This window comes from Helicoverpa zea, chromosome 16, assembly GCF_022581195.2.
Source record: "Helicoverpa zea isolate HzStark_Cry1AcR chromosome 16, ilHelZeax1.1, whole genome shotgun sequence".
NCBI lineage: Eukaryota > Metazoa > Arthropoda > Insecta > Lepidoptera > Noctuidae > Helicoverpa > Helicoverpa zea.
This window is the reverse complement of record NC_061467.1, coordinates 3,654,030-3,681,063: the sequence shown is the minus strand read 5'-3', so window position 1 is coordinate 3,681,063 and position 27,034 is coordinate 3,654,030. Positions and strand designations below refer to the sequence as shown.

Genomic DNA, 27,034 nt, shown 5'->3' with positions numbered 1-27,034 from the left:
CTCTAGTTTTGTTTAGTTCCTTCCCTATGTAGAATAGATGAAAGTGAATGCTTTTGTCCTGGAAATGCATGATTAATTAAAAAAACGTAATATTTATTGAAATTATGGTTTTTCATTACTTTGGCACAAAATTGTGTTTATAACAGCCTTGCTGGGTTTTATTACCAGAGCTTTGATTATATCAAAGTACCATTGGCTTGTAAAACACTGGTGCTCAGCTGCGTCCGGTTTGACTTGAAGTTGGCCCCAACATAGTTGGGAAAAGGCTAGGCAGATGAGATGTACATTTTAAACATAATAAAAAAAAAAACACAATATATTTTTCATAATTCAACAAACAACAACAAATCAAAATTGAAATAATTTTTCTGAGATCTATTAAAAATGTTAATGTTGTATCTGTAGAATTTTAACCATAGATATAATATTACTAAACAAGATTGCGCACGCTCAAAATATATATTTACGAAAATGAACTCTATTCTAACGCAATAAGGTACTAAATTGGTTGCATAATACACAGAGGCAAATCCGAGCCGAGAGGGATAGTTCGAACGGAGGCTGTTTGTCTCTTTCTAACACCTTGCCAGCATAAAAAAATGTTGTGATCCAAAGTTTTGTCTTCCCAAAAAACAATTGAATCACTTATATTTTTATCTTATTTTAACAATTGTAAGTCAACAAATTAATAACAATCGCATTAATTTATTCGTATTTATTATTAAAACATAAACAACATAAATTTTTATTTTGCTTTTTTTTATTTTCTAGCGGTAACCCTGAACATTCTTGGCGCGTAATTAGCATTTAAAATTTTGTTTATATTTTTTTGTATTTAATCAATTCAAACTATTAAAATGGTGAAAAAGTGTTGCTTTTATACTTGTGAAAGTGAATCCTATGGTGGTTGCAATATATCGTTCCACCGGTAAGCTAATAATAACATTTTCGTAAATCAAACAACTAGGGTGCCCATGAATTCTTGTTATGAGTCAAAATATGGGTGATGGATTTTAAAACTGTTGTACTATTGTTATAGTTTCCCAAAAAAATGTAGAAAGGCGATATAAATGGCTCAGCAGTCTATATGTGAAGCAAAAATACAAAAAAATCAGTCTGCACTTCGAATCTTCCCGTTTTTATTACTGCTAATTCCCGCTAATTATTAAAAGCCTATATTAGTAGTTTAAGGTCACAAACTGCGTAAGTTAAAACTTCAATACCAATCTGTGTTTAATAATCTTAGCAAACTCGGATTGGTCTCACATAGCTTAATCTCATAGTCACCCTATTAGAAAGGGACAGACGGCCTCCGTACTAACTGTTTCACTCGGCTCGTTTTTTGGTTAAAAATGCGCAGTCCTGTTTACTATATAACAGAGTTTGACGTTTTCTCTTGTCACCTGTCAAATAGCGATGGGACGTTGAAGGTTTTTCCGTCAACGAAACGTTAACGTTGATTTCCGTTTGTCAACTAGTTAATTTCGTCAACGAGTTAACGTGTTACAAACGTCAACTTGCATCAACGATACACGCCAGCGTCAACAATAAACGCCAAAACGTTTTCATTAACGTATTAAACGCAATGTTAATTTACGAACATTTTGTTGCAGTTTACTTAATGAAATTGGATATCATTTTTTGATAACTTTCTAGATGATCTTCCCTTCATACTTTTTTCAGGCTCTAGATCTGACTAAATAATTTGCTATTTAGAGCTGCTTATTTAGAGTTCAAATTATTATGTCATGACTATCGCGTCGTAGCGAGAGTTTACGTTGAAAATAATAAAACGTTTGGGTTCAGTTTCTCGTTTCGTTCGTCAACCTAGTTGAATTCGTAAACGTCGTTGTCATTTTTATTCGTTGACGGATTCAACGCGTTGATTTGTTAACGGTCAATGTTAATCCCGTTGAAGTGATATCAATGTTGATTCAACTATATAGTTCGTTGATTCAACGCCCATCACTACTGTCAAATGTCAACGATTCTATCGATTGGCATGCAATGGAACATGTCAGCAGTGATGTGTAAATAAACTGTTATTTCATTAAATAGGCGAACTTGAGCATGAAATTCACAAATAATGTATAGTTAATGCAATTAATATCAAATTCCAATATGGCGAGTGCTTCGGTGAAGGAATTTGGGAAGGCCTGGTGGTCGGAGGTGTACAACAGAATAATTGGAGCTGTCGTGTTTCTTGACGATGCCAGTGCTGAATGCTTGCACTGGGATGGCGGCCTGTTTAACCTGCTGTCTGGTGGAGCGGTTGCTGTGAAGAGTTTATCCCCATTCGAGGTAACATTCAAATAGGTTGATTACCAGAAGAGCTTAGTTGGAGGCTCATGTACTATTATTACCAGATGCTTACATTGATTTAGCTTCTTTCACTGTCAGATATTCCTTGTTTATATGTATAAGACATTCCAATTATCTACCCAAGACTATTTGACTACTAACCCAACCATTATTTACAGTACCATGAAATATCATCAGTAATATCCCGCTTCTTTTCAGGTTTGCAAAAAAGATCAGAAAAAGGCAGTGTTTATAACACAAGCCACTTCCACGCAGCTGCAAACGATATCTGAGATAATTCGTCACAGTGACTTCACTCACTGTATTCTCATATCATGTGTGAGCTTAGACGTGGTGTACTTGGAGGTGAATGATGGCAGGGACGTGAGTGACGTCATAGCCTCAGGAAGGGGATCCATAGAGGCTACTAAACAGCTGGAGATGATGCTCATTGGGTGGATCGGGAAAAAGGTTGGTTATGGATTCAGTTAAGAATTTGTATTTGGCTGATTTTATACTATAACTGTACAATACAGATTGAGTAAATTATAAGACTGGAATTTTGTGGTCCGATTAAGTGATAAAAATAGCATACTAGCGCAGTGTTTAGTTGTTAGACAGTAAGATCACAATTTCAACAGTCATGAATAGTTGCTTTAAACCATTGAAATACATTGTCATTTTAAAGGACTAATTAATGACCAAAAATAATATTTATTACAGCAAAGTGCAGTAGAAGTGGTGCACATACCAATCTTCACAATAGCCCTAACGAATGTGGTGTTTGTCACGCCTCCCTACCATAATATATACCCACTGTTTGATGGCAAGCTGGAACCGGGCAGCCAATCCATAGACTTGCATACACTCTCCTATCAAGAGAGGGCTGATGCAAGGAGGTTGGCTAGTGGGCTGAATAACATGCTGGACTCCATGAATCTGAAGGAAGATATCTACTATATGGGTTCTTACAGTTCCTTGTTAGCTGGCATCTTGGAGAATTCTCCTGTCTGTCTGGCTAGGCGAAAGGTACTAAGGAATATCTACTAATTAAAAGTTTCAAAATATTTTTTATGTATATCAGCATTGACACCTAGTACAAAAAGTACCTCATAACTTGTGACATCACATACAAGAAGTATTAAACTACTTACAGATGAATTAGTGTTTGTTGTATGAGAAACAATATTTTCGTTTTTATTTTCCAGAACTGCTTGCACCCAGCTTCACTGATCATCGTAGACCGCACGCTAGACCTGTGTGGCGTGACCAGCTACTCCACCGAGTCAGTGCTGGATAAAATCATGTCAGCTCTGCCCAGGTTTCCCGGACATTGCACTGAAGTTGCTGTTGACGTGTCACCACTTTGTGAAGCTAATGTGTGAGTACCTACTTAAAATCATTTTATTAGCTATTTCAAGGCTTTCATTTATTTTTGGTAAAAAAGGTGGTTTGAAAAAAGGTGTATATAAAATATTGCAAATAAACTGTGGCAAAGTTCTGTAAAATTGGCTTACACAGTTTGCAATTGCATGTTATGTAACTATTATGTGAAGGCTATTTCTTGGCTAACTAGCCGTATAAATAATATGACCTTAAATCCTCCTTGTAGTTAATTTATATTGTAACTAGCGACCCGCCCCGGCTTCGCACGGGATAATATTATTTCCCCACTATTAAATGGATGTCATTATACATATAAACCTTCTTCTTGAAACACTATCTGATAAAAAAAACCGCATGAAAATCGGTTACGTAGTTTTGAAGATTTAAGCGTACAAAGGGACATAGGGACAGAAAAAGCGACTTTGTTTTATACTATGTAGTGATAAAACTTAGGCCTCTCTCTTTAGATTTATTTGAGGCAGGAAGCACTTTCCTACTAATTGTTAGATAAAGCATAACTACTTATTTCCAGCATTAACCACCCAGAAGACGTACAACTAAGTCCGGGTTGTCTCTACCACGCGAACGACGACGCCTGCATACAAACTTACGAGTACATGATCAACAAATCTCACAAAGAAGTCATGTTCGATCTATACAACAAATTATCCAAGATTGACGTACAAAAGTCGCCCAGTCCTAAATCACTCCTGAAAGTCACGCCGCAAAGCGTTGAGAAAATCGTCACTGCTTCTAAAGGTAATCTATGAAGGAAACATTTTTTGGTTTGTTTTTTGTACTATCTAGGTGCCGAAAGTATTGAACTGATTTGAAAAATTCTTTCACCGTCGCAAAAGCTACACTGTCACAGAGTAACAGACTGTATTTTATCTGGATATAGGAAAAAGCCGCGCGAAAACAACTAGTACAGAATCATGTTTGTTCATACATTTTGGTGCCTCACAAGGTTTTTTCCGCGTTCGTGGGTGTGTTTACAAACAGACACGTCGCAGAAATATTCGAACCCGGAATTTGAACTGTAGTTGTGGTTCTTTGTTTTGTCTGAGAATCGACTTCCTACAGAAACATCCACCTAATTTGCAAACATGCTACCGAGTTACCGATTTAAGGCGACGAATTGGTCAACAATAATTCCATAACCGGCACGCGCATCTAAGGCGCCAAAAGGGGTCGGAGCGTCTGAGCGGGGCGAGGATAACAATACGCGCGCTAGCTTATAACTAAAAGTCGTAAGCGACAAAATGGTTTTGTAATTTTATTATTTTGAAATGATAATTTGATAAAAATTCCTTCTACAATTTTAAAGAGTATGTATATGTTACCGGCCGAACCCGATTTTAGGACAAACCAGTTTTGCCTAGGCTCAACTAGTTCTTCCTATAGGCGTTAGGATTAACTAGTATAGCCTAGTCCAAACTAATTTGTCCTAAGCCCGATAGGACGGACCAGTTTAGGCTAGGCAAAACTAGTTGATCCTGATATCAATACGCACACTCTAGGATAAACTGGTATGGCCTAGTCTAAACAACATGTTCATGCGGGAATGCTCCGAACGTCCCACGCCGCTCGCTCCCCGTTCGTCATTTGTCGCGTGGTTTTAAACGCATTTAGCGTCTAGTTGCTAGCCGTGCATAACGTACACGCCCCGAGCGCCTCGCGCCTAATAACGTATTTAGTTAATTTAAAAAAATAAACCGGCCAAGTGCGAGTCGGACTCGCGCACCGAGGGTTCCGTACAAATGATAGTTAAAAAGTGAGTTTCGCGCCAACCGTTCAGTTTAGAACAATCATAGTTATGGTAATTTCGTGAGAGTCAAAATAGTTAATATTTTTTATTTTATAATATAACTAAAATAGTAGGCCAGTACCTTGTAAAAGTTATTTTATTGAAGTTATTTATTTACAACATTTTATAGTCATCATTCAGAAATCTGATTGAAAATAACTAATTATGTCTTAAAGGTCATGGGGCATATCTGACCCGCTTTGTAAAAAGTGGCGGACATGAACCAAAGTAGTTTTAAATCGTGGAGAATGGTATGACGTTTCTTTGAATATAAATATTTTATTAAAATTCCATGGAGACGAATGTCCAGGATCGTTTGAAAAATATAAAAGACAAGCAGTTTCAGAGGATTGTACAGGTTGCAATGCTAGTTTTTATTGTTAAAGACATTTCATAAAGAAGGAAGGTGCCAATCCGGATGACCAGGATCTGATGAGGATCTGGACACCCTGAGAAATCGAGGGCAACTCTTGAATATTGTAGGCACGCATCGAGTCATAACCAGACATGTGAGTGTATTTTTGAGGGTACTGGTAAACAGTGAAGGTTTGGAGCTGATTTGATTATGGAGACTACAGAGAGTCAAGGGAACTCCCGAACGGTATGTTGCAACTACCACGTGTTTGGGCTTATTTTATTCGTATTGGCGAAGACTTTCCACAAAGATAGGTTTGACTGCCATTGTGGGATCGACAGCTAAGATCAGATATAGTTATGGGAACTCCTTTACAATTTATAACGTAACCTTGTGTTGGAGCTTATTTTATTTTAGGTGATGAGAATTCACTACTAACTTGGGTTAAAGCAGCCATTGCAGGAATGGGATCTTTTATTTTTGAGGGATTAATCACCTAAAGAGCCCCAGTTTCAGGTTTTTTTCGAAACCGCCTGACGACTTGTAGCTGTCGAATTGTAACAACGACTTCTAGAGAGTAGGATTCGGGGCTGCTGGCTTTACGTTTCTAGAGCCTTGACAAAAGTGTAATTCTGTCCCTTTCTTTGTTTTATAAAGTCGGCATTATTTTATTTTGTAGCATTTTACAAACAAATCCAACTTCAAACATATAAAAAAGCAACAAGAAAACAAAAGCAAGAAAGAAATTAAAAAGATATTAGGTGCATCGGTCTAGAAGTCGGTGTCTAGAGGATGCATCTATATTTATTTAACCACCGAGATCTAGACCGATGCATATAAACAGTTTTCTTGTTGTTTTAGAAGTTGTTTTTTTTTTTGTAAAAAGTTTTTTTTTTATATAATTTTGCGGGAAATATGGTGTTACATTAGATCTTATTATGTGTAAGTTTGTGTACAGAAACATATTTCACCCTTATTACGGGTATGCAAAATACAAATACTTAAAACTAATCGAAAGCTAATATTTAAAACTAAAACAATATATTTAAAATAAGTTAAATTAAAATAGCAACTCTTAAATTACGATAACAAAAGAAGAATATGAACAGTACGGCGTTTAGTGGGCACCAAAACGACATTTACTTTTACTTTTGTTGAGGAACTCTTTAACACTATAAAAACTCTCTTGAATTAGCCACTTTCGTAGGGCTCTACAGAATTTGCTGTACGGCAAGTCAGTCAGTTTTATTTTAACTTTTGTGAAAAGTTCTCGTCAATACGAATAATATAAGCCCAAACACGACGTAACTAAAACATACTGTTGAGGAGTTCTCTCGACTTTCTCACGTCTCCATCATCAGATAAGCTCTAAACCTTCACTGTTTGATAGTATCACCAGACATACATCTGAGAATCAAGTTTTAATCCTATGCATGCCTACAATTTCTGATAGTTGCCCTCGATTTCTCAGGATTTCCATCATCAGATCCTGACCTGATGACAATGGAAATAAACGGCGAGTATACTGTTTCACTACAAAGAAATGATTTCTCAAATCCGTCAAACTTGGTCGTTTAAATTCCCCATTGAAATGAGGAAAATATTTGATGTTTACACCTGATTTTCTCAAGATTCCCATGGTTCACATTGATGCGACTAATGCCATAGTAAATCAGAGCCTTTATCATTATACTGTGCTATATTTCGTTCGTATCCGCCGTGGGTATGGTTTTCATACTAAGATGCCCAATGACCAACCTTTGAATGATTTAAAATTTTTCACAGTTTAGAGGCCATTATATTTAAGAAGTGTTTGATATGAATTTCACTTTTTATTCAAAACTTTAATATCTCTACGCGTTCATGTGAAAAAGGGTAGGTAGTAAGTTTATAATTATTAAAAAAATATTTTATGTCATGTAAGCAAAAATAATATTTTAATATTTTATGTAACTTCAAATTTATCATTTTCGCAATTTTTCCTTTATCTGTACTATATAACGTTGCTTCGTGCCGAATTTTAAGATTCTGAGTTCACGGGAAGTACCTTGTAGGTTTTGATTCCCTAGCGTGTGACGGAAATTCGTCTAAGGTGTCGGTAAAACTGCTGTATCTTTTGATCGCGTTAACTTAGAAGTTTGATTTTTTCATTGCTTAAAGGGACAATAGACCTAGGTATTTGGTATAAATTTCAATTTGGTACCTTTATTCGTTCGTGGGAAATAAGGTAGTAAGTTTCATTTTATTAAAATATTTTTATTATATTATATAACAAAAAAAATGAGATTTTCGCAATTTTTCCTATATTTGCATTATATAACAATGCTTCATGCCAAATTTCAAGATTCTGAGTTTACGGGAAGTACCCTGTAGGTTTTGATTCCTTTGCGAGTGTCGAGAATTTGTTGAAAATATCGACATAATCGGTTGTATCTTTTGATTGGCTTGGCTTAGAAGCTTGATATTTTCACAGCCTAAAGGGACAATAGACCCGAATATTTCATGTGAATTTCAGCTTGATACGTCCACGCGTTCTTAAGATAAAGGGTCTTGACAGACAGACAGACAGACAGACAGACAGACAGACAGACAGACGGACAACAAAGTGATCCTATAAGGGTTCCGTTTTTTCCTTTCGAGGTACGGAACCCTAAAAATACTTACCTATTATTTGTTACTTTGCTACATATATGTAGTATGATTTTTCGTATTATCAATTTATCCATAACGACGAATCATTATAGTTTAATAAAGATGATTATTTTTCTAAACACGGAGTAGTTTATTTAGTTCATCTATTTATTTACACTTTTAGATATGTATATGTTTTGACTAGGCTATACCAGTTTATCCTAGAGTGTGCGTACTTATATCAGGATCAACTAGTTTTGCCTAGCCTAAACTGGTCCGTCCTATCGGGCTTAGGACAAATTAGTTTGGACTAGGCTCTACTAGTTAATCCTAACGCCTATAGGAAGAACTAGTTGAGCCTAGGCAAAACTGGTTTGTCCTAAAATCGGGTTCGGCCGGTAACATATATACTCAACTACTAAAAAAGTTAAGAGGCTTAAATCGGTCCCGTTTGCCCATAATATGTGAATCTCTTTTTAAAAAGAGGTATGTTTGATATATTTTTCTCTGTTATAAAAGTTACCTAATCATGTTTTGACGTCTAACAAAATAAGGTTTATATCATGAACTTTCAGGTAACCAAGTTTTATTTTGATCCGTTTTGTATTTACTGAGAAAAATTGAGATCCTTGGCGCCAAAAATTCCAATTCGTCCTCTTAAGTCAAGCTGTCCGTATTGTCGCACGAATGTTGTAATAATTTTAGTCAGCAGTACCTACTATCTTGAATACAGAGTTATTATTAGTTAGTATGTAAAAACGGTTTACTAATATGCAATTATAATTTTGCTAAAATAATATAATTTGATACGGTTAACATTTTTGGTTCAAGCAAAAAATTTTCTGAGTACTCAATTATTATTTGGCACAGCGTGGTTCATATTACCTAATTGACAACAATTTTCTATGAACACGTAATAAATACATATAATATCTTGAACTGCAGTGACAATAAAAGTAAACAATAATTATTTTGTAATATATTTCAGGTAATTACGATATAATAGGCAAGCACCTAGGCGTGCTGCAACAGGCGTTAGCAGTGGTACAAACGCTAAAGTCCCCGCGTCGCGCGCAACAAGAGTTGCTGATGAGCTTGGAGAAGCAAGTACTGCAGAACCTAGCTGCTAGTCGGGACTCCACCAGTGTTTTGCATCAGGTACCTGGGATATTATGTTATTTAAGTGATTTCATTAAGGAAACGGTGTATAAGCAATTTCCTGGTTTACAAATGTGCAGTAGTTTTGTTTTGTTCACTTTATTTGTTTCACAGTCACTGTAGTAGCCAATTTTGGGTAAAGTTACGTGAGTGATAAATAGGAGGTAAAATGAGCTCAAGCTATTGCATTTCATTACATTTCACGTGATTCAAGTAGGCTTATTTGCTACAAAAAGTATGATTTATAAATGGCCACGTCTTACTATTTTATTTTACCATTCTGGTTTACATACCAAAATATTCATGAAATTTATGTTTTTCTACTATTTAAATAAAATATTGATTTTATCATTTTCAGATCAGCCACCTAATCAAAACTCGTAAAGACAAAAACCTGCCTCTAGAGAGCTTACTAGCCCTCCTAATCCACGTCTACTCTCTCGTTGGTACTGAAGTGTCATTCTCCAAGCAACACGAGGAAAGTCTCACTGAAACCCTGAGCGTGGCCATATTTGAAGACCACAGGAGTTTGTACCAAAAAACTGTGGAGACTGAGAGTCTTATGGTCACCCCGGAGTATTGTGATGCCACTTCTAAGAGGGTGATGGGCCAGCTAAAGGATATTGCGCAAATGAGGAGGAATTTGCAGAAGTGAGTGAATATTTTTTTTATAATTAAATACTTTAATTAATTAAACGTTAATTAGTAATTAATTATTTAATTAAACGTTATTTAGTAACCTATTACGTAGATATTAAAAACAATTATTTCAAATGTTACAGTGCCAACGAAAGACTAAATTAGTTGCAACCGTTTCTTAAACTTTTGTTTTGATATAATATGTAATCTTAGTTCACTTATTTGCAATGTGCAATGATGTGCACTAAAATATTAGGTCTCTTTTATAATTACATGGTTGTATTTCTCTCCGCAGGTACAATTCCGTATTGAAGCCTTGCGAGACTGGAGTAGGTCATGAATACCGTGGAGTTTTGCAGCAATTGGTGGAAGACCTAGTCGACACTGAACGACCTGAATTGACAGACTTGAAGCACCGAAATGATAGCATCAAGGACCTACTGCGCAGTGGACTCAAGTAAGCACAAGTAGCAAACTCTTTTAAAGTAACGCCACCTAGCGGCGAGTAGATGAAACATTCGTTAAAGCGCCTTCTAGTGACGAATAGCGAGCAACAATCACACTTTACTGCGAAAATGTACATATTGAAATTTTTAATTTGTCTAGGAGTTCATATTGTTTTTCTTTGTTTGTTCATAGCATTCTGACAAGCAAGAAAACGCGAAGCACAAAACATCCTTTAGACAACTCAACAATTGTAATCTTCGTGGTCGGCGGCATTACAGCGGAAGAATGCAAACGATTACACCGCAGTGTAATCACAAGTGGTATAGACAATACCGTGCTGATCGGTTCTACGAAGCTGGTCACCCCTGGCGAAGCAATGAGGGATGTGTTGCCGTTATAGCGACGCGAGAAAAAGGTCAAGCGGTCATGGACTGCTGGCTATGGCCGATGGTCGCAAAGGCGTCGAGCACGACGCTCCGCCCTTTTTGGGGAACTGTAAACTATAGTGTCATAACTTCAAACCTCATTTTGAATAAAGAATTTCTCCATTTTTAAATTATTGAACAGGTTATATGTTCTAATTATAATAGTGGTCTTTTTAACAGTAAAGTTAAACTTGGTGGCATGGATTTAGTAAATAGTTACTACTTAAATATTCAATTTACATACGAACATAATATGCATTTTTTGTCTAAACGTCTGTATAAGCTAGATGTCTGTAAACATGTAAAAACTATATGAAATATAATGATTAAATAGTTAGGTGCTAAGATTATGTTGTTATTATTTTGTTGTTAAATGTATATAATTTTAATATTATGTAAGCATAACGCAATGCAATTACAATGCAAAATAAATGATTTTTCTTGAATGGATGTATATTTATTGTTTCATTTACGATACCCAATGTCAGACCACCTGGGGCCGATTCTCCTAAGTTAATAATGTCAAAATTGAATAGAAATCGAGTCGAAATATGATCGCAATAGCAGTTTTAACCATATCGGGCATTTTGCTACTAATATAAGACCAATCGTATTCCAACGACATTCGATTTGCGATTGGTCCGCTATTTTGGTGATTTTGGTCTATACGGTAGTTTGCTCTATAATCATATTGTAATCGTAAATCATTTGCAGACAAAATGATTCATTATTGAAAGACAGATAAGGATAAAAACGTTTATTTCAAAGAAAAAATTGCGGAATGCCACATTCGCTTCAATCGTAATCGAGTCGTGATTGAATCGCAGTCGAATGTGAATCGTATGTCGCTTAAGTAAAATTAGGAGGATCGGGCCCCTGGCTTTCTGACTACCCATAATGCCTTCTACGGCAGATGATGGTCACTCATCGACGAACTAAAACCCGGAATCGATTGAAACATCATCCAAAAAAGTTCAAAGGGAAAATAAAAAACGTCATAACATTCAAAGTTTTATTCAAACACTAGTTTGTGACCATTATGTCTAAGTAATCAGTTCATTCCCATTTCATCTATGATATTTATTATCAAATTCCAAAACGCCTTATTAAATAATTTTCAAAAAATGTGAATGATGATGATTCTTAGATGATATATATAAATTAATATAAGCTACATAATCTCGTTTTTTTTTCAGGAATGTCTTTATTACATGATTTTACAATATTATTGTTTATTAAATTATTTAAATACTTATAATATAATTTTACACAAAGATTTTATTGACAGGAATAAATGCAGTTGTTTGAGGAATAGGTAACTAACTAGAAAATTGGCCAAAGTTTGTGCTATAGTTAACGAGGAATTTAAAAAATACTGAAATTAACTGAAACTTTTTTATAAAACTATGGTGAAAAACATGGGCTCTGTATGATAAAAAAGTTCTAACACAAATTGTGTTACAAAAGCATCAGATTTTTCTCCTTGTAAGTATTACAATACAATAATACTATACAATACAAGATACAATTTATTAAGTATCTAGCACATAGTTCTTAATTATTGTTAGGCTGAGTAGTTCACCAATTTTAAATTGGAATTTAAGTGAGTTGGTGGATTTTAATACTTAATTTTGCCGTCAATTGGATATCATAAGCAAGTATTTATTAGGAAGACGGCCATATTTTTTATATCCTATCCTACTATCGTTTATTTACTATCACATTTTTCTTGTAATACGTTCCTTAATGCCTACTTTTTATTGTATCGCCAATCACGTTAATACTTCGAGACTAAGTGGATCTACCACACTTTTGCCCTCTATAATATAAATTACATGGAAAAAACTGTCTGCTTTAAAATCCATCTTCAATGGACGAAAACGTTTAAAATTAACTTTACAGGTAGGAGCATATTAACGATAGCGTTTAACTAAGAAAATTCTATTCGTACTTACGCTCAACATTAGACTGAATAAAGACCTCTATTTATAATAAAATCTTTTTCAGTCTAATATTGAAACTGGTTCAACCAACGTTCAACCATAAAAAAGTAACACAACACGATCTCATTTCAAAAAACACATTCCTAATTCAGATTCATATAAATTCCATTCACGACATAGACGCAGTAATACTTATATTTTATAATATCGTGTAATTAGGCACAGGAATTTCAGTCCATGCCGGCGACATCGCCGCCCTTTCTGAAGTCGGCGTTCGCGTATATCGCTGTTTGGTTCCTAAAGAGAGCGCAGATGATTGAGCCCCTGCTGCGGTAGCGGACCATGCCGTGGCCTTTGGCTCGGAGACCTTTTACTATATCCTGTGGACAGAAATAGAGAGGTAAATGCTAGCCTGGATATGACAAAAAATAATGGGGGAATCTGGCAAAAATTACGAATGACGATGAGGCATAATGAGAATATTTACTAGAAGCTGTTTTCCACGGTTTCACTAACGTAATTCTTCCCGTACAAGATACAAAAAAAAAATATAGCTCATGCTACTCGGCATGAGTGTAGCTTTTCAGCAGTGAAATATTTTTTCAGAAGTTTCGGGGCTTTTATGTACAAGAAAATGAATTTTCTCTTTATAATATTGGTATAGATAATTTTTTAATTACAATTTCTTACCTCCGTGACACCAAATTCATATTCGACGTGCATAGGCGTGATCTGGTGGTGGATCCGAGCCTCGTCTACGGCTTCCTTGATCGTTTGGTCGAACCACAGCTTGCGTATTGTCACCTGAAAGAGGTAAGTTCACATAATTTTAAAGAGAAAGAAGTACACAGCTGTTCGAGTATGTTTCTCCGGACTGAAAACTCACTAATGGTTTTACCACTTGGTCAACACTAGGTCTTTCACCAACTGTCACGGGAGTACATAAGTGTTGTCACGGGAGTACACAGCGGCGGCCCTAGCTATGGCGAGGCTATGTGCGGCAGGTTTATGCGAGGCCCTTTGTCCTACGTGAAAAGTATGTGTTGCGAGAGTAAGCTGGTGTTTTGATTTAACTAATCGTCATGTTTGAGAAGAAATGCTCAAGTTAAACAAATTGATAAGATTTTATTTTTACTACAGTTAATATTTAAAGAATCACAAAATTAACAAATATTAAAATGATCTGATGCTTGCGACTCTTTCTCAATAATCGCATGAATGAGCAACATCATTTTCGATCGAAAGAATAGCAAGGGCTGAAAGTCGATCTTGTGTCATCGAATTCCTTAAACATGTTTTAATAATGTTAAGCCTCGAAAAAACTGCTTTTTCGACATTATTATTTTATTATTCGAATTCTCAAGACTATTTCGGTAGTGGGATAAATTTCAGTTAAATTATTTTTTAATATATATTTCAGCACCGAGATAATATTCAGCTCTTCGTATAACTGATTCAGGGCCGTCTCCAGCTCATGTAGCGCCCGGGTGCAATCATGACCCACCCAAGCGCCCCCTATGTATTGAAAGATTGTGATTTGTGACTTGAGTAGTTCGAACGTCGTAAATAAGAAAGTTCATACGAAAACTAGGAGTTATTTTCTTGTTAATAAAAGGATTTAATTAATCCAGTCGGCGCTACCTTCTAGGTTCGGCTAAAAAAGGATGAAAAAAATAAAACTAGGGGAAAGTAAAGCACCCGCGAGCGTAGCGAGCGCAAAAATTTTGAGCTTTGGGTCACTAAAGCACCTAAACTTGTATAATAAACAACAGAGCAAGGTGAAGTCGTTAGCGTAGCCAGCGCGAAAATTTTTGAGTTTTGGAACATAAAAGTACTCTAATCAGTAATCTAATAAGTTAGGAGGAAAGGTACTGATATGTGAACAGCCGCGAGCGTAGCGAGCGCGAATTTTTTAAATTGTTTATTTAAGGACTCTCAAATTAAACTCGGAATTAAGCACAAATAATAAGAATCCGTGACTGGATCGAGAGCCAGTTGTTTTTGTTACTTTGGTGTTCCAACTTTTTGTTTAATTGAGGACTCAAAAAGTAAACGCAGAATGAATTAGAAATACAGAAAAAAATCTCATTTTTTTTCTTGGATCAGATATATATTTTTTAATTAAAATTTTTTTATATTAGTGTGGGTTGCAGCGCGAGGCCCCCTCAAGCGCGAGGCCCTGTGCGATGGCACAGTTTGCACACCCCTAGGGCCGCCACTGGGAGTACATAAGTGTTGTCAGGGGAGTAGCTACATAAGTGAGTGTACACAAGAAATGAGTGTGACGTCGGAGACTTATGGAATTGGAAATTATAAAAAAGCCGATAAATAAAAGGATCGCATGTCCACAGGAAATAAACTTACCAGAGCCACAGCAGTAGTAATCTTAGTGCCTCCAGAGGCGCCAATCACAAGCTTCGCGTTGCCATTTCTGTCGACTATGATGCTCGGGCTCATGGAAGACATGGGACGTTTGTGCGGCGCGATGAAGTTCGCGGGAGATGGCTTCAGCCCGAAGAAGTTGGTGATGCCAGGAGACGAGAAGTCGTCCATCACGTTGTTCATTACTATACCCGTTTTGAGGGTCGAGAAACCGGCTCCGTAGCTGTTGAAAGAAAAGATAGTAAAGATATAAATTTTGTTCTTTTACTTCATCTTCACGTACATGTAGTATGATTTGCTTGCTAGAATGTTTGAGAAAATACTAATCAAAGGTATTCGAGGATCCGTCCAAAGCGTCATCAAGTGGATGAAACAAGAAAACGTAACTCTAACGTGGACCTCAACTTGAGCTTTCTATTGTCAGATGAATACCAATAACCAGGTTTTGAAAAAGGGCCCACTCCACTCAAGGGGTTTTCTCCACTGAAGATGGTAGCACATAGGGCTTAGATCTAAAGTCTTTAAGATTTAAAATCTCTTCACCTCTATCATCAATAAACTTCAAATCTACTTACTAGTAGTTGATAGAACTGGTAACAGACACGGCGTCTCCATTACCAGCTATGATAGAAATGTGGGCAGTCCCAGCATCAGGCTGGTTGTATGTCTCGGCGCCGTATGTAGCCGTGTCGTTACTGGTCATCGAGTCGTTGATACGCATTCGGACCTCTGTGCCGTATTCTGGAGTTGTTACGTTGCGAATCATCTGCAGGAAAACAATTGGATTTTTATAGAGGGTTAATAAAACGAGAGTTATGACTTATGAGCAACTAGTTGAGATTGACATTTGCTATATTTAGACACATAGGCTCAGTGCCATACAATTTATTGTTTGTGACTTGTTACTATTTGTTTCTGGTAGTTATCTATCTGTAATCTGTGCTCGGGCACTGCTGTCTAAGCATATTTTCAGCACTGCATAGACTCATTTGGCTGTATTATGTAGTAGTTTTCTTGTTTTTAGGTTTAATATTTCTTGTAGCACCTCATTAAGTCTGTCATAAGAGCGACAACCGAGGACTATAGCAAGATAAAGCGAAGTCAAGAGGTCAAAGTTATTTATGTAGATTTATTATTTTTACATAATTAATAATGACAATTCTGCCTATTTCGTAATCGCATGAATTTGCGAAAGACAAGGAAGTGGACCACTTCCTCACTTTTATTGCTAATTTTGAAGAATAATATAAATTAATGATCGTGCCTGTTGATTTTGGACGCGCTAAACAAAAACGTTTTGCAAAGTATCAAGAGTTTTGAGTTCAGATTATTACTTTTGGTTTAGTTTAGAGTTTTACAAACCAGCTGATCTTTCAAACCATATGCGAAAGATATTTCATAAAAAAAATCTGTAAAGGGTAGTCACCTCAGTCAGATCCAAGAAGTCCATATCTCCCAGCTTCGTCCTAGTAGCGTAGGCGTACTTGAAGGCCTCAATAATCCTGTGGTAGGTGAGGATCTTGTCTTCCGTGCTGTTGATGCTGGACGAGGTGAAGTTGTACCCGCTGAGGATGTTCAGGATGTTCACCAGGATGGCCCCACTGCTTGGAGGGGGAGGGGAGTAGAATGTGTCCCCGTTGCTTAGAGGCACCGCTATGGGGTCTGTGATTTTTGCTCTGCAAAGAAAATGAATAAATGATGATGAGTTGATTGCCAGGTCATTCCAGGACTGCGTAACTGCTTGCAAGGTGCATGAATGTGTAAAAGAATTACCACAGCCTGATGTCAGAGTGATTGAAAGAATAAGGGAGACGTTTCCTACTACACATTTTACAAAGGACCAAAGAGTTATGGATGTCCTTTTAAAAAATCATTTTGTGTTAATTAGAGATGTTAGTATACCTAATAACAAAACAGAGCAAACATTTGAAATCTACTTTGAACGAGTAACAAATGTATAGTGACTTCATGAGACTTTCTCCCGGATATAGGATGTGCCTAATTATAGCTAGATTTGCTGAACTGACTGGCATTGCCGGTTGACGAGTTTAAAATTAAAGGTTCTGTTATTTTAAGCCGCCTTTGTTCTTTACAACGCTTTCACAGATTTGCTGAATCAGTACAGCTCAACATTGGATAACAGGATTTGTACCAAACGTTAAAAAAATGAGAAATGTTTATTCACTGCCAAAAATAACTACCTAATTAACATTACAGACATATAAAAGTTATAAAACGGGTGGCTATAGGTAAAGTGAATTAACGAGGGGTCAATAACGATGCTTTTTGCATAATGCTTACAACAATGTTTTCAAACCTGGTATTTATTACTCCTAATTACAAAACTAAGTATTTAATGAAATCGACAGTCCACCAATGTTTTGTTTTGCAACTTAGGCCGTACCCATGTAATCGCTGGCTCCTGATATAGTTGTGTAGACTGCAGTCGATGTAATAATTTAATTGCATTCCTGCCCCTAGCCAACAGCTCGCAAATTATTCCTGTCGTGCATCTATTCTTAATCATTTCGCTATGCTACATTTGCATACACATACGTACACATGTCTCTGTATTATTTAATACATACTTCATTCATTAAAGTCATCAGAATTTTTGCCTGCTTTGCCACTATTTTTTTTTAATTATTTCTGAAAATTCTGACATATAAGTTTACCCTCTGGGTACTACAGTTAATGATACTTTCTACAAAAGTGATGAATCAAAAACAATGGTAACATAGAAAACAGGTGGTCAACGGTTCAGAGCGTTTGTAGGTGGTTGACATTTATTTACAAAAAAACAGAAGCTGACAAAAGCTGTGTAATTTCTTTGTAATGAAACAATAACACCTATGAAGTTTTTACAACGACGTCTAAATAATTCATTTCCATGTAAATCTATGAGTCATGTATTTCGTTTAATCAGGTGCAATATCTGTTTTCAATAAATTAATGACTGTATATTGTGAAATAAATAAGGTGACTATTCGAATTCAACTTAACGTAAATTCACCACAAATAATGGTGAAAATTGAGAATATCAGAAGATTTTGCAAAGAACAATGTCAGACGTCCATAGTAACTTGGGCTCATTAAAAATATTTCATGGACAGTGAAAATTCTTACAGTTTTTTGTGTAGTTTAATGTCAGAAGCTTTTCTATGTTTTCCACTTTTGCATTGAACTTCTCAAAACCAAATTATTCAGACATTGTTAATTGGAGGTTATTTATTTTTACAGAGTAAATTAAACAAAAAATATACAGTAATTGAATAGTTTAATTCGTTTTCACCATACTCATTAACATCATCTTCAATTTCGTTATATTCGTTGTAGTAAAGAACTTTGTGTCCGTGAGAATTTAGTTTTAAAAGTTGATTGGGCCGAAACCTGACATTGTTCTTTCTGCGTTCTATCAAAAGTTAGTGTAAAGGAAGCCATAACACTATCGTTTCGTGATTTATCGACAAAAGAATTCGTAACGAATTCAGGCGTTAGTCACACTCATGCTTAATTATTTAAACTACGTTCAACAGAACCATTGCAATGTCACATTTTTGTTTAATTTGATGGAATTCAACCTAATCTTCTTTGCTCATATACCTCAGGCACATTCCTTAGCGAATAATTCTGATAATGATACTATTTGCCGGTGAACTCGAAGTAGTTCAATCGAGACATATTTTGATAAGAATATGTATAAGTAGTCTACGACTGATAAAATACTTAGCAATAACACAGCGAGGGTTTGCTGATTAAGGTATTTGGTTCAGCAAAACTATTGTGTTAGTTCACAGCATTGTATTGCCAATAGGTCACCTACCTGATTTGCGTATTTTTTGCATAGTTGGCAACTGTAGATTTTTGTTAATGAGTATTGAACATTTTACAAACACATTGTGGGTATTTTTCTTCTGTCTTTAACGTTTAAGCAAAAAGTTGTTTTTCTCTAAGTAAAGAGAAATTGTTGAGATCATCAGTCTAATTACATTAGACTTTTGATAGATACCTACCTCAACAAGTGTTCTTGGGTAATTCGGATACCTATTGCTACATATATTGCTGAGTATATTTAACTTTTGTTCTGTTGCACATTATAAAGAAGTATCTCTATAGGGATTTTTTTTTCATCTCGTATGAATATGAGGTCATCGAAGAACACCCACCTTTTGTCTTGCATGGCACAATACTCTAATAGAAGTAGGTATTTTTTACGTAAATGCGTACCTAAATGTATGACTGTACTAGTTTTACCAGCTGTTTAAAAGTAAATAATGATGCAACATGGGGCTCGTTTCAATAATAGGCAGGTTAGTAGATTCTTGGATATTCAGGTGATAAAGGCGTACATAAGTATGTGGGGTAGTAAATAGAATAACATAGCTAGAACGTAGTAGGTTCAAGCATAATATAGGTATGACAAGAACATAGTTTAGGAACGTTTAAGTTTTTAGATACCTAAGACCCTACCACAAACGCAAATTATGTGAACATAAGTGAAATGAAATGAAATGAAATCGTTTATTTTGCAAGTTGGACATAAAATCACTTTTACACGTCATTTAGTCACGTAGTAGTTGGTGGACCAAACTTTTTAATTAGAATTTAATAAGTACTTATGGTTGCGGCGTAGATTCTTTATATACACGGACTACTTATTTTTGTCTTTAGGTCCAACTTCGCAAAAATCCTCATTAATTCATTCTTCCATCAGTTTAATGCCTCACGCGACATCGAGTCTCGAGTAAAAACTCAGGCGCAGACGCGCAGAACGTACTGGCTTTCAAACCTGTTCCCACAATGGTGTTTATTGCCAACTCCTGGCCCTCTGACCTCGAGGGAAACGGCTGTCTTGTATTGTGATAATATTTGCAAGGAATACACAGAAACTTGCCTAATACGGCATAACGAATTACATAATCAAAACATGTTGTGTTAATTAATATCTTTATTTTTCGTGCGGAATTATAAGATATGATTTTATCAGAATTATCTTTATCTTTCAATATAACCCAAAATTAAAATGCGTTTATACAAAGTAGGCTGAGAATCAGCACTTTTCGAACGTATCAATTACGTGAGACCACTTCCTACCTATGTGTTATTTATTACTGGGAAGAAGTGGCTCAACAAACTCCCCAGCAACATATATATGTCTGTCTGTCTTATACAAAATCTTAAAAAATAAATCTCAATACAAAATTATGTCATTCAATAATTCATTAATTCATAAATCATTCAATAAAGTGTTTGATAAAGAATAATTATGCCAAAATAAATCCCTGAAAAACAATGAGATCAACAGAATTTTAATACACGTTAGTCAATTAAATTCGTCCATTTCGTGCGGTTTAAGTAAATCTCAGACGCAAAATTCTTTCGTTTATATGAACTCTGAGAATGATGTCATCTGATACGTTTTATAGTTATAAGTACGTCTGTACCTTAGTTTTGTTTGTTATTAAGATAAGAATATACATATGTGTATGAAATATGTATGTGGGTAGGAAAATAATATGGATAAGGCAATGAGAGTTTGTTGACAAAACACGATCATTCATATGTTATCGGATTATGTGATGCTTGAGAAAATATTAATGGCTATTATTGTATTTCGTTCAATAACTAAAACGTTTGCATTTTAGTAATTCATTGTTTAGAGGCTAGGAATTGTTTTAAAAGTAGTTTATCGAATTACAACTACAAAGCAATATTAATATTGCAGAATTGTTTTCATTGACAGCACAACTATGTTAATATTGCTTCACTTATTTATAAAGATTATTTGTTCAGCATTAATACTGTAATTTTTTTTGTTAGTATTGAATGGACATTTTTAATTCCTTGTCATTATAATTTATTGACGAGTAAGTTGAACTTATGTTTTGTACTTTTGTATGCCTTCATTAAAGAATTGTAATGTTTTCTTAAAACTCCCGTCTGAGATCTTGCTACGGGAGACTTGCAAGCGCGGACTACTAACTTATAGGCAATATTAATACTATTACATTAAAATTCCTGAGTAAACATTTTATGACCTACCTATTTAAATAAAAATATTAACAGTGCCATAAAAGATAAACCACATTTTTCTAGAACATTCCACATACGTTTAAATATTTACTTCACTTTGTTAAAGTAAGCACCTACCTAGGTATATTACATGACTTTGTACCTAGGACTAACCTTGGGGCCTGCCATGTAATTCGAAGACCGTACGAAATTGAATCTGATTACATTTATGGGAGTTTACGTAACATTACATACCATAGACGAAATCATCAATGTTTAAGTATTTTCCAAATCTATATTTTGAATATTTGGAATAGGAATACCTACGTAAGGAACATAAAAAAACCTGGATTGCAATTCAATGTCTTGTCTTGATACTTCTGCGAACTTCTTGGGACATAAACAATCAAATGACTGCATCTCCGAAGTTAGTTACAGTTAGCCAGTTTCAGACAAGCAGAGCTATCGGACAAGAACTTTTTTGTATGTTCCAGTCCATAGACAACATGTTATACCCGTCTAGGGTTACCACTACAAAAAATATACTTACTCATACTGACTCAGATCCTCAGCTGTGATGATGCTCCCCACCCTCTCGAGATCATCCAAGAGGTCTGCAGCCAAGGTCCCATTGTACAGGTCATCGCCCCCGTTTTCAGCTATCCTTGCGAAGGTATTACATAGCGCCTCACTGGGCTTCACCATCGTTCCCGGCTTGTGGAACTGCCCTTTCGCCGTGTTGAAGTACATTTTCCTGAGGATTTAAGGAAAGTGATGAGTTTCCTTGTGTCTTGGGGACCTTTTTATTATAATTTTCAGTTAAAAGGCCATTATTAATGGTGGATTTGCTGTATTCTTAAGAAAAAAATACAAATCGCAATGGCATATTTTATAAATACAAAACCCAACAGATATGTTGCTATTTACAAATTTTACATACTAAACATTTATTCATGTGTATTAAGTAAGTAATTTTTTACCATTTATTTTTAAATTGTACTAAAGTCTAATAAAGTCTAAGTAATGCCTGTCCGCATTTTGAAATCTGATAATGAGCAGATAAATAAACACTCTTGAAGTAAACAAACAGATTAGTATTTGCTTTCTTTTAATTAAGATAATTATTTTGAAGCTTTTATCGTTATTATAATCAGCTTAACGTTTTAAGGTTGTTTCCATGCCTATCAGATCTGTTGTTTTAATTTGAATTAATGACATTATATGCCCCATACAACTAATGTCAAATTCTTATATTTAGTTAGCAACTACAGATATATAGATACCATATTTTGAACCGGGCATTTATATTATAACGACGTTTTTGAAGATTTATAAAGTAACGTAAATAAGAATTGAGACTTTTTTTAACGACGTCAAAAATCATCAAATAACCCCTCCCGCTGTGGGTTAGCAGCGGTGAGGGAGTGTCAGACTCTTACTGACTAAAAACCGTCGTGTTCCGTCGTAGGCCTCTTAACTCTTTCGAAAGAATTGAGACTTCTCAGAACTGACATGAGCTGGACGTTGAGGAAGCGAGGAACGATATTTATAGCACGAGGAAATAAGCCGTAAATTACGAAGACAAAGTTTACATTACAGAGTTATACGACTCACTAATGAATTGACTATACATGAGTCCTTGATTTTGAAGTTTGTTGGCCCCAAAATGTAAACATATTATTGCTTCAATTTGTTTGAGAATTGAGCTGTATTCATCTTCAGTTTATAATTCCTAATGTTTTATTTTATTTATTTTTGTGGCGTCTTCTAGTAGAATACTCGTTCGCGTATCTACATTTGCTTTTTTAAAGTAAATTGCTAACCCCTTTCTCATTAATTAATTATAACCACATGGAGAAGGTAAAAGGTAAGAAACCTCGATGGCGCAATGGTCATCATGCCGGACTGCCGAACCTGAGGTTCCGGGTTCGATTCCCGGTTCGGTCGACATTTGTGTGATGAGCATGCTTGTTGGCCGTGGTCTGGGTGTTATGATATGTATTTATAAATATGTATATATGTAGCTATATGTAGTTTATCAGTTGTGTTAGCACCCATAACACAAGTTAATAAATAACTTACCATGGGGCTAACCGACCGTGTGTGAAAAAGGTGTCCCGACATTATTATAAAATATGTTTGGGTCACAACTCATAATAGCTAAGTTTATAAAATGAATGTGAAATTGGTCAAAGTGTAAAGTCAACTAGACCTTTCTAACAGTTCCAAACACAGCTATGATACGATATTCCATCATGAAGTTCCATCTTCTGGTTTCATTATCAGATCAATTCGACAGTACCTACCATATGTATTATCATCAGAACTACATGCAGCTGCCAAATAAAATTAATTCTGTATTAATGATCAATTTACCTAAGATGCGGATCATTCTTGATGTACGTAGCGCTCTCCAGTCCATCATACATGACTTTAGACATCTGGAAGCCATTCTTGCAGAGCTCCAGACTCGGGGCTATTAGGCTGTCCCAGGGTAACTTGCCCCAGCGTCTATGGGCAGCCCACATGCCCCGGAGTTCTCCGGGCACGCCAATTGCGAGTGGCCCTGGGTAAATAAATGAAGTTGTTAAATGATTTGGTGGTAAATGACAATATGTAGTAAGAAATGTATGTGGCTCGAAAATGTGTTTGAGGTGACTTTCTGTACCTATGTAATTTTGTGATGAATTTTCTTTTCGGGAAAAAGTAACCAAACTAATAGTGTTACAAAGTGATACTAGAACTATTTTTTTTATTAAAATTAAAAATACCAACGTTCATTACTTTAATGTTAAAGTTGCAAACAATGTATGTATATCCGACCACAAAAACCATATAACTAACTCTTGCGTCATGCGACCGTTTTTTAGTAAGTGCATCTGATAAATTGCAAATATTAAAATAAAATACTTTTTGTGGTCAAAGTCCTGGAAAGTTCTATATAGAAACATAAATGTAATCATAATTGATAGTATATCGGGTGTGTCGTTCATAATCACATTAAATTCTATCACATGTACTTCATGATATTCTATAGCGAATTGTAAAAAAAATAACATAATCCATTCAGTGGTTTAGCCACAGGACTCATTTTTCGTTTTCATAATTTACAACATCATGTGTAAAGCAGAGATAAAGTTAGGAGTATCGAATGTTTTGATCAGTTGACAGCTGTCAGTTTTCAAGGGAGAATTTCAGCTGTTTGTGACTGACATGACTGACTTCTATATGGTGTTCTAATTTTCGCACATTTTTATTCTATTTACTTTGTTTGAAAAATGCATTTTTTTATTTTTACGTATTTTTCTTTTTTCTTGGTGTTAATCGACATATATTAACCAGTATATTAACGCATTTCATTTAATGTGATTATGAACGACACACCCGATATATACAGGTATCATGGTTATTGATAGTAATTTATGTTATTTAATGAATTACAGAAAAAAAACAGCATCCTCATACGGAAACAAAAGAATAAAAACGTTTGAATTTGGAGTAATCGAAAAAAACTTCGTTCTACAACTTTAGTAGTCTAGTACTTTATCGCATGTCGAATAAACAAAGGCAAAGGTATAAAACAGCTAGTTCCTAGATAATCTGTGTAGGAGGGAAACAGGCTAGGTAACGGTGCTCCTAGATAGGTAATGGATTAGCAGGTTGCTGTGCCTAGGTACTAGTGACAAGCGGTATAAACCAGTTCTTTTTAGCCTATGTAATGGAAATTGTTTTTAATTTACCAATTTTGTTTTTTTTTTTTCCGAGGTCAGTTTAGTCAAATGTATTAGAAATAGAAACTTGTAAATTTTTATCACACGTACCAATAAATATTATTGCAATAAAAAGGTTTTATTTACTCATAATTCAAACATTAAAAATGGGTAACAGTTTTACAAATGATCTTATGATAGGGAAATATTAAAACTAAGTATCAAAATATTCATCCGCATCGCTGTCAGCTGGGATCGTGCCCAAAAGGCTGGCTGCATTGCCACGCTGGATGGCAATGCATATCCTTTGGCCGAAGTATAGGCCAGCCCTTTGGTCACGAGTGGACTCCACTAATCGCTTACTGATTTCTCGAAAGAGTCTGTGGCATTTTGTTTTGTTTTTTTCCAAATAAATGATCGTGAACACTGGCGAAGTGACGCATGGTATTTAGTCTTTGGTCCCACGAAGCATGGTTTTGGATTATGAACTTTATTCTTATCTGATGTATTGGTCTTAATTAGTTGCATAAAAGCTTTATAAAATGGAAAGGCAGTTTAATGTTACGGCTTTGTGCGCTACAGCGAGTGAAACTGAATGAGGCGCCTACCAGTTCAGTCTTGATTGGACCACATTCAAAGAGAAAGCCTTAGAGAAATTTGCAATGACGTACATATCACACGAATTTGTTGTCAAACTTATTGTTTCGATTGCAATCTCGGTACGATGTTTAAATATAATATATTCTGGTGTACAAACTGTGCTATTTTTAAGCCTGATAGCACGTAAAAAAAAGGAATACTTAACAAGAGCACAGATTACTAAATCGTTCCATATTTAAAGTCGTGTGTTTTTTTTTAATTTCAGTAAGCGTAGTCAGCCAGTACCATTACCTACACAGAAGAGGTAATTGAAAAATGTCATTATCGTGTCCCGTTGTTATTTATGTTAAATGGTAATTACTTAAAGTTTTATTTTCAAACGGTTTCGAAATTATCCTGTTTATATGTATACCGATTTTCAAAGCCATTTTCCTGTCGTTGGTATAATTACATTGACGGTATATGTTTGGCATTTAAGCATTGCATACTTTGAGTCGATACATAACTTTTTAACCCTATCACCTTGCTAGTAAAGGGTGAATAAGTAATACCACTTCAGAGGGGTAGAAACGTCTAGAAATATTGCCTAAATGTCAAATATAATGGCTTCTATATTACGTAATAAATTGTGTATGTACGAGCAAGGGTGCTTAATTTCGTTGGCTAGCATCCATAACGAAAATAATATTTTAATGTTTATTACCCCTCGTACTTCTCACTCTAGATTATTTTTTTTCCGTTTAAATCATTAAGTTTAAAATACATGTTACATTACGTACAATATCGATTTTTCTAAAAACAAACCTGACCTGCATTGAGTTTTATTTTTAAATTTTATTGCATGATCAAATACAAAGTAGGGTTTTTTAAAAATATCGATGTACCACTCTCTACTCAAATTTCAACTGTTTTTTTTTTCTACAATACTGGAAGTATATTTATGTCAATGAATGCTATTATTCTTAGACCAACCCCTCGCCAGACCCCTTCAGACAGTCTAAATATCTACAATAGAGTAGGGGTGGATCTTTCTAGAAATATTGCCGACTAACAATTTGGTGTCTGACAATTGTTTTCTTGTTTATTCAACTGTTTATGAGAAACAATACAAAGTAATAACCTACGTGATATTTAAAGTGTATCGCATTAATATCTAGAGCGATTACAATAATGTTGATTAAATTATTTATACAAATTGTTGATTAACTGCTTTGTATGAAGCACGTGAGTTTTGTTTT

At 35.3% G+C, this 27,034-nt stretch overlaps 2 protein-coding genes across 6 annotated transcripts in view; one reads left to right on the top strand and one right to left on the bottom strand.

The window, feature by feature from the left end:
- The first annotated feature begins 1,977 nt into the window (after positions 1-1,977).
- On the top strand, positions 1,978-11,603 carry LOC124637668 (sec1 family domain-containing protein 2-like). The gene is made up of 9 exons (XM_047174285.1): positions 1,978-2,301; positions 2,521-2,772; positions 3,025-3,330; positions 3,510-3,682; positions 4,220-4,446; positions 9,469-9,638; positions 9,997-10,289; positions 10,573-10,734; positions 10,917-11,603. The coding sequence occupies exons 1-9, from the start codon at positions 2,098-2,100 to the stop codon at positions 11,122-11,124; spliced, it is 1,995 nt and encodes a 664-aa protein (XP_047030241.1). The 5' UTR covers positions 1,978-2,097; the 3' UTR covers positions 11,125-11,603.
- Positions 11,604-12,147: 544 nt separating this feature from the next.
- The window catches only part of LOC124637436 (glutathione hydrolase 1 proenzyme-like), a 50,834-nt gene continuing 35,947 nt past the window's right edge, over positions 12,148-27,034 (bottom strand). For all 5 annotated transcript variants that reach the window (XM_047173924.1, XM_047173920.1, XM_047173922.1 and 2 more), the window contains exons 5-11: positions 23,863-24,052; positions 22,037-22,240; positions 16,901-17,150; positions 16,050-16,240; positions 15,457-15,697; positions 13,783-13,896; positions 12,148-13,472 (exon numbers count right to left, since the gene is read on the bottom strand). In XM_047173924.1, coding sequence (XP_047029880.1) covers positions 13,323-13,472; positions 13,783-13,896; positions 15,457-15,697; positions 16,050-16,240; positions 16,901-17,150; positions 22,037-22,240; positions 23,863-24,052 — 1,340 coding nt within the window. In that variant the 3' untranslated portion in view covers positions 12,148-13,322. The remainder of the gene's footprint in view (positions 13,473-13,782; positions 13,897-15,456; positions 15,698-16,049; positions 16,241-16,900; positions 17,151-22,036; positions 22,241-23,862; positions 24,053-27,034) is intronic.

What these genes read in the sequence shown, in the direction of transcription:
- LOC124637668 (XM_047174285.1), top strand. Translation starts at nt 2,098, where the DNA reads ATGCAATTAATATCAAATTCCAATATGGCGAGTGCTTCGGTGAAGGAA. An exon ending in CCACCAGTGTTTTGCATCAG is followed by an intron (nt 9,639 to 9,996) that starts GTACCTGGGATA and finishes TATCATTTTCAG; the next exon opens with ATCAGCCACCTAATCAAAAC. An exon ending in CTACTGCGCAGTGGACTCAA is followed by an intron (nt 10,735 to 10,916) that starts GTAAGCACAAGT and finishes GTTTGTTCATAG; the next exon opens with CATTCTGACAAGCAAGAAAA.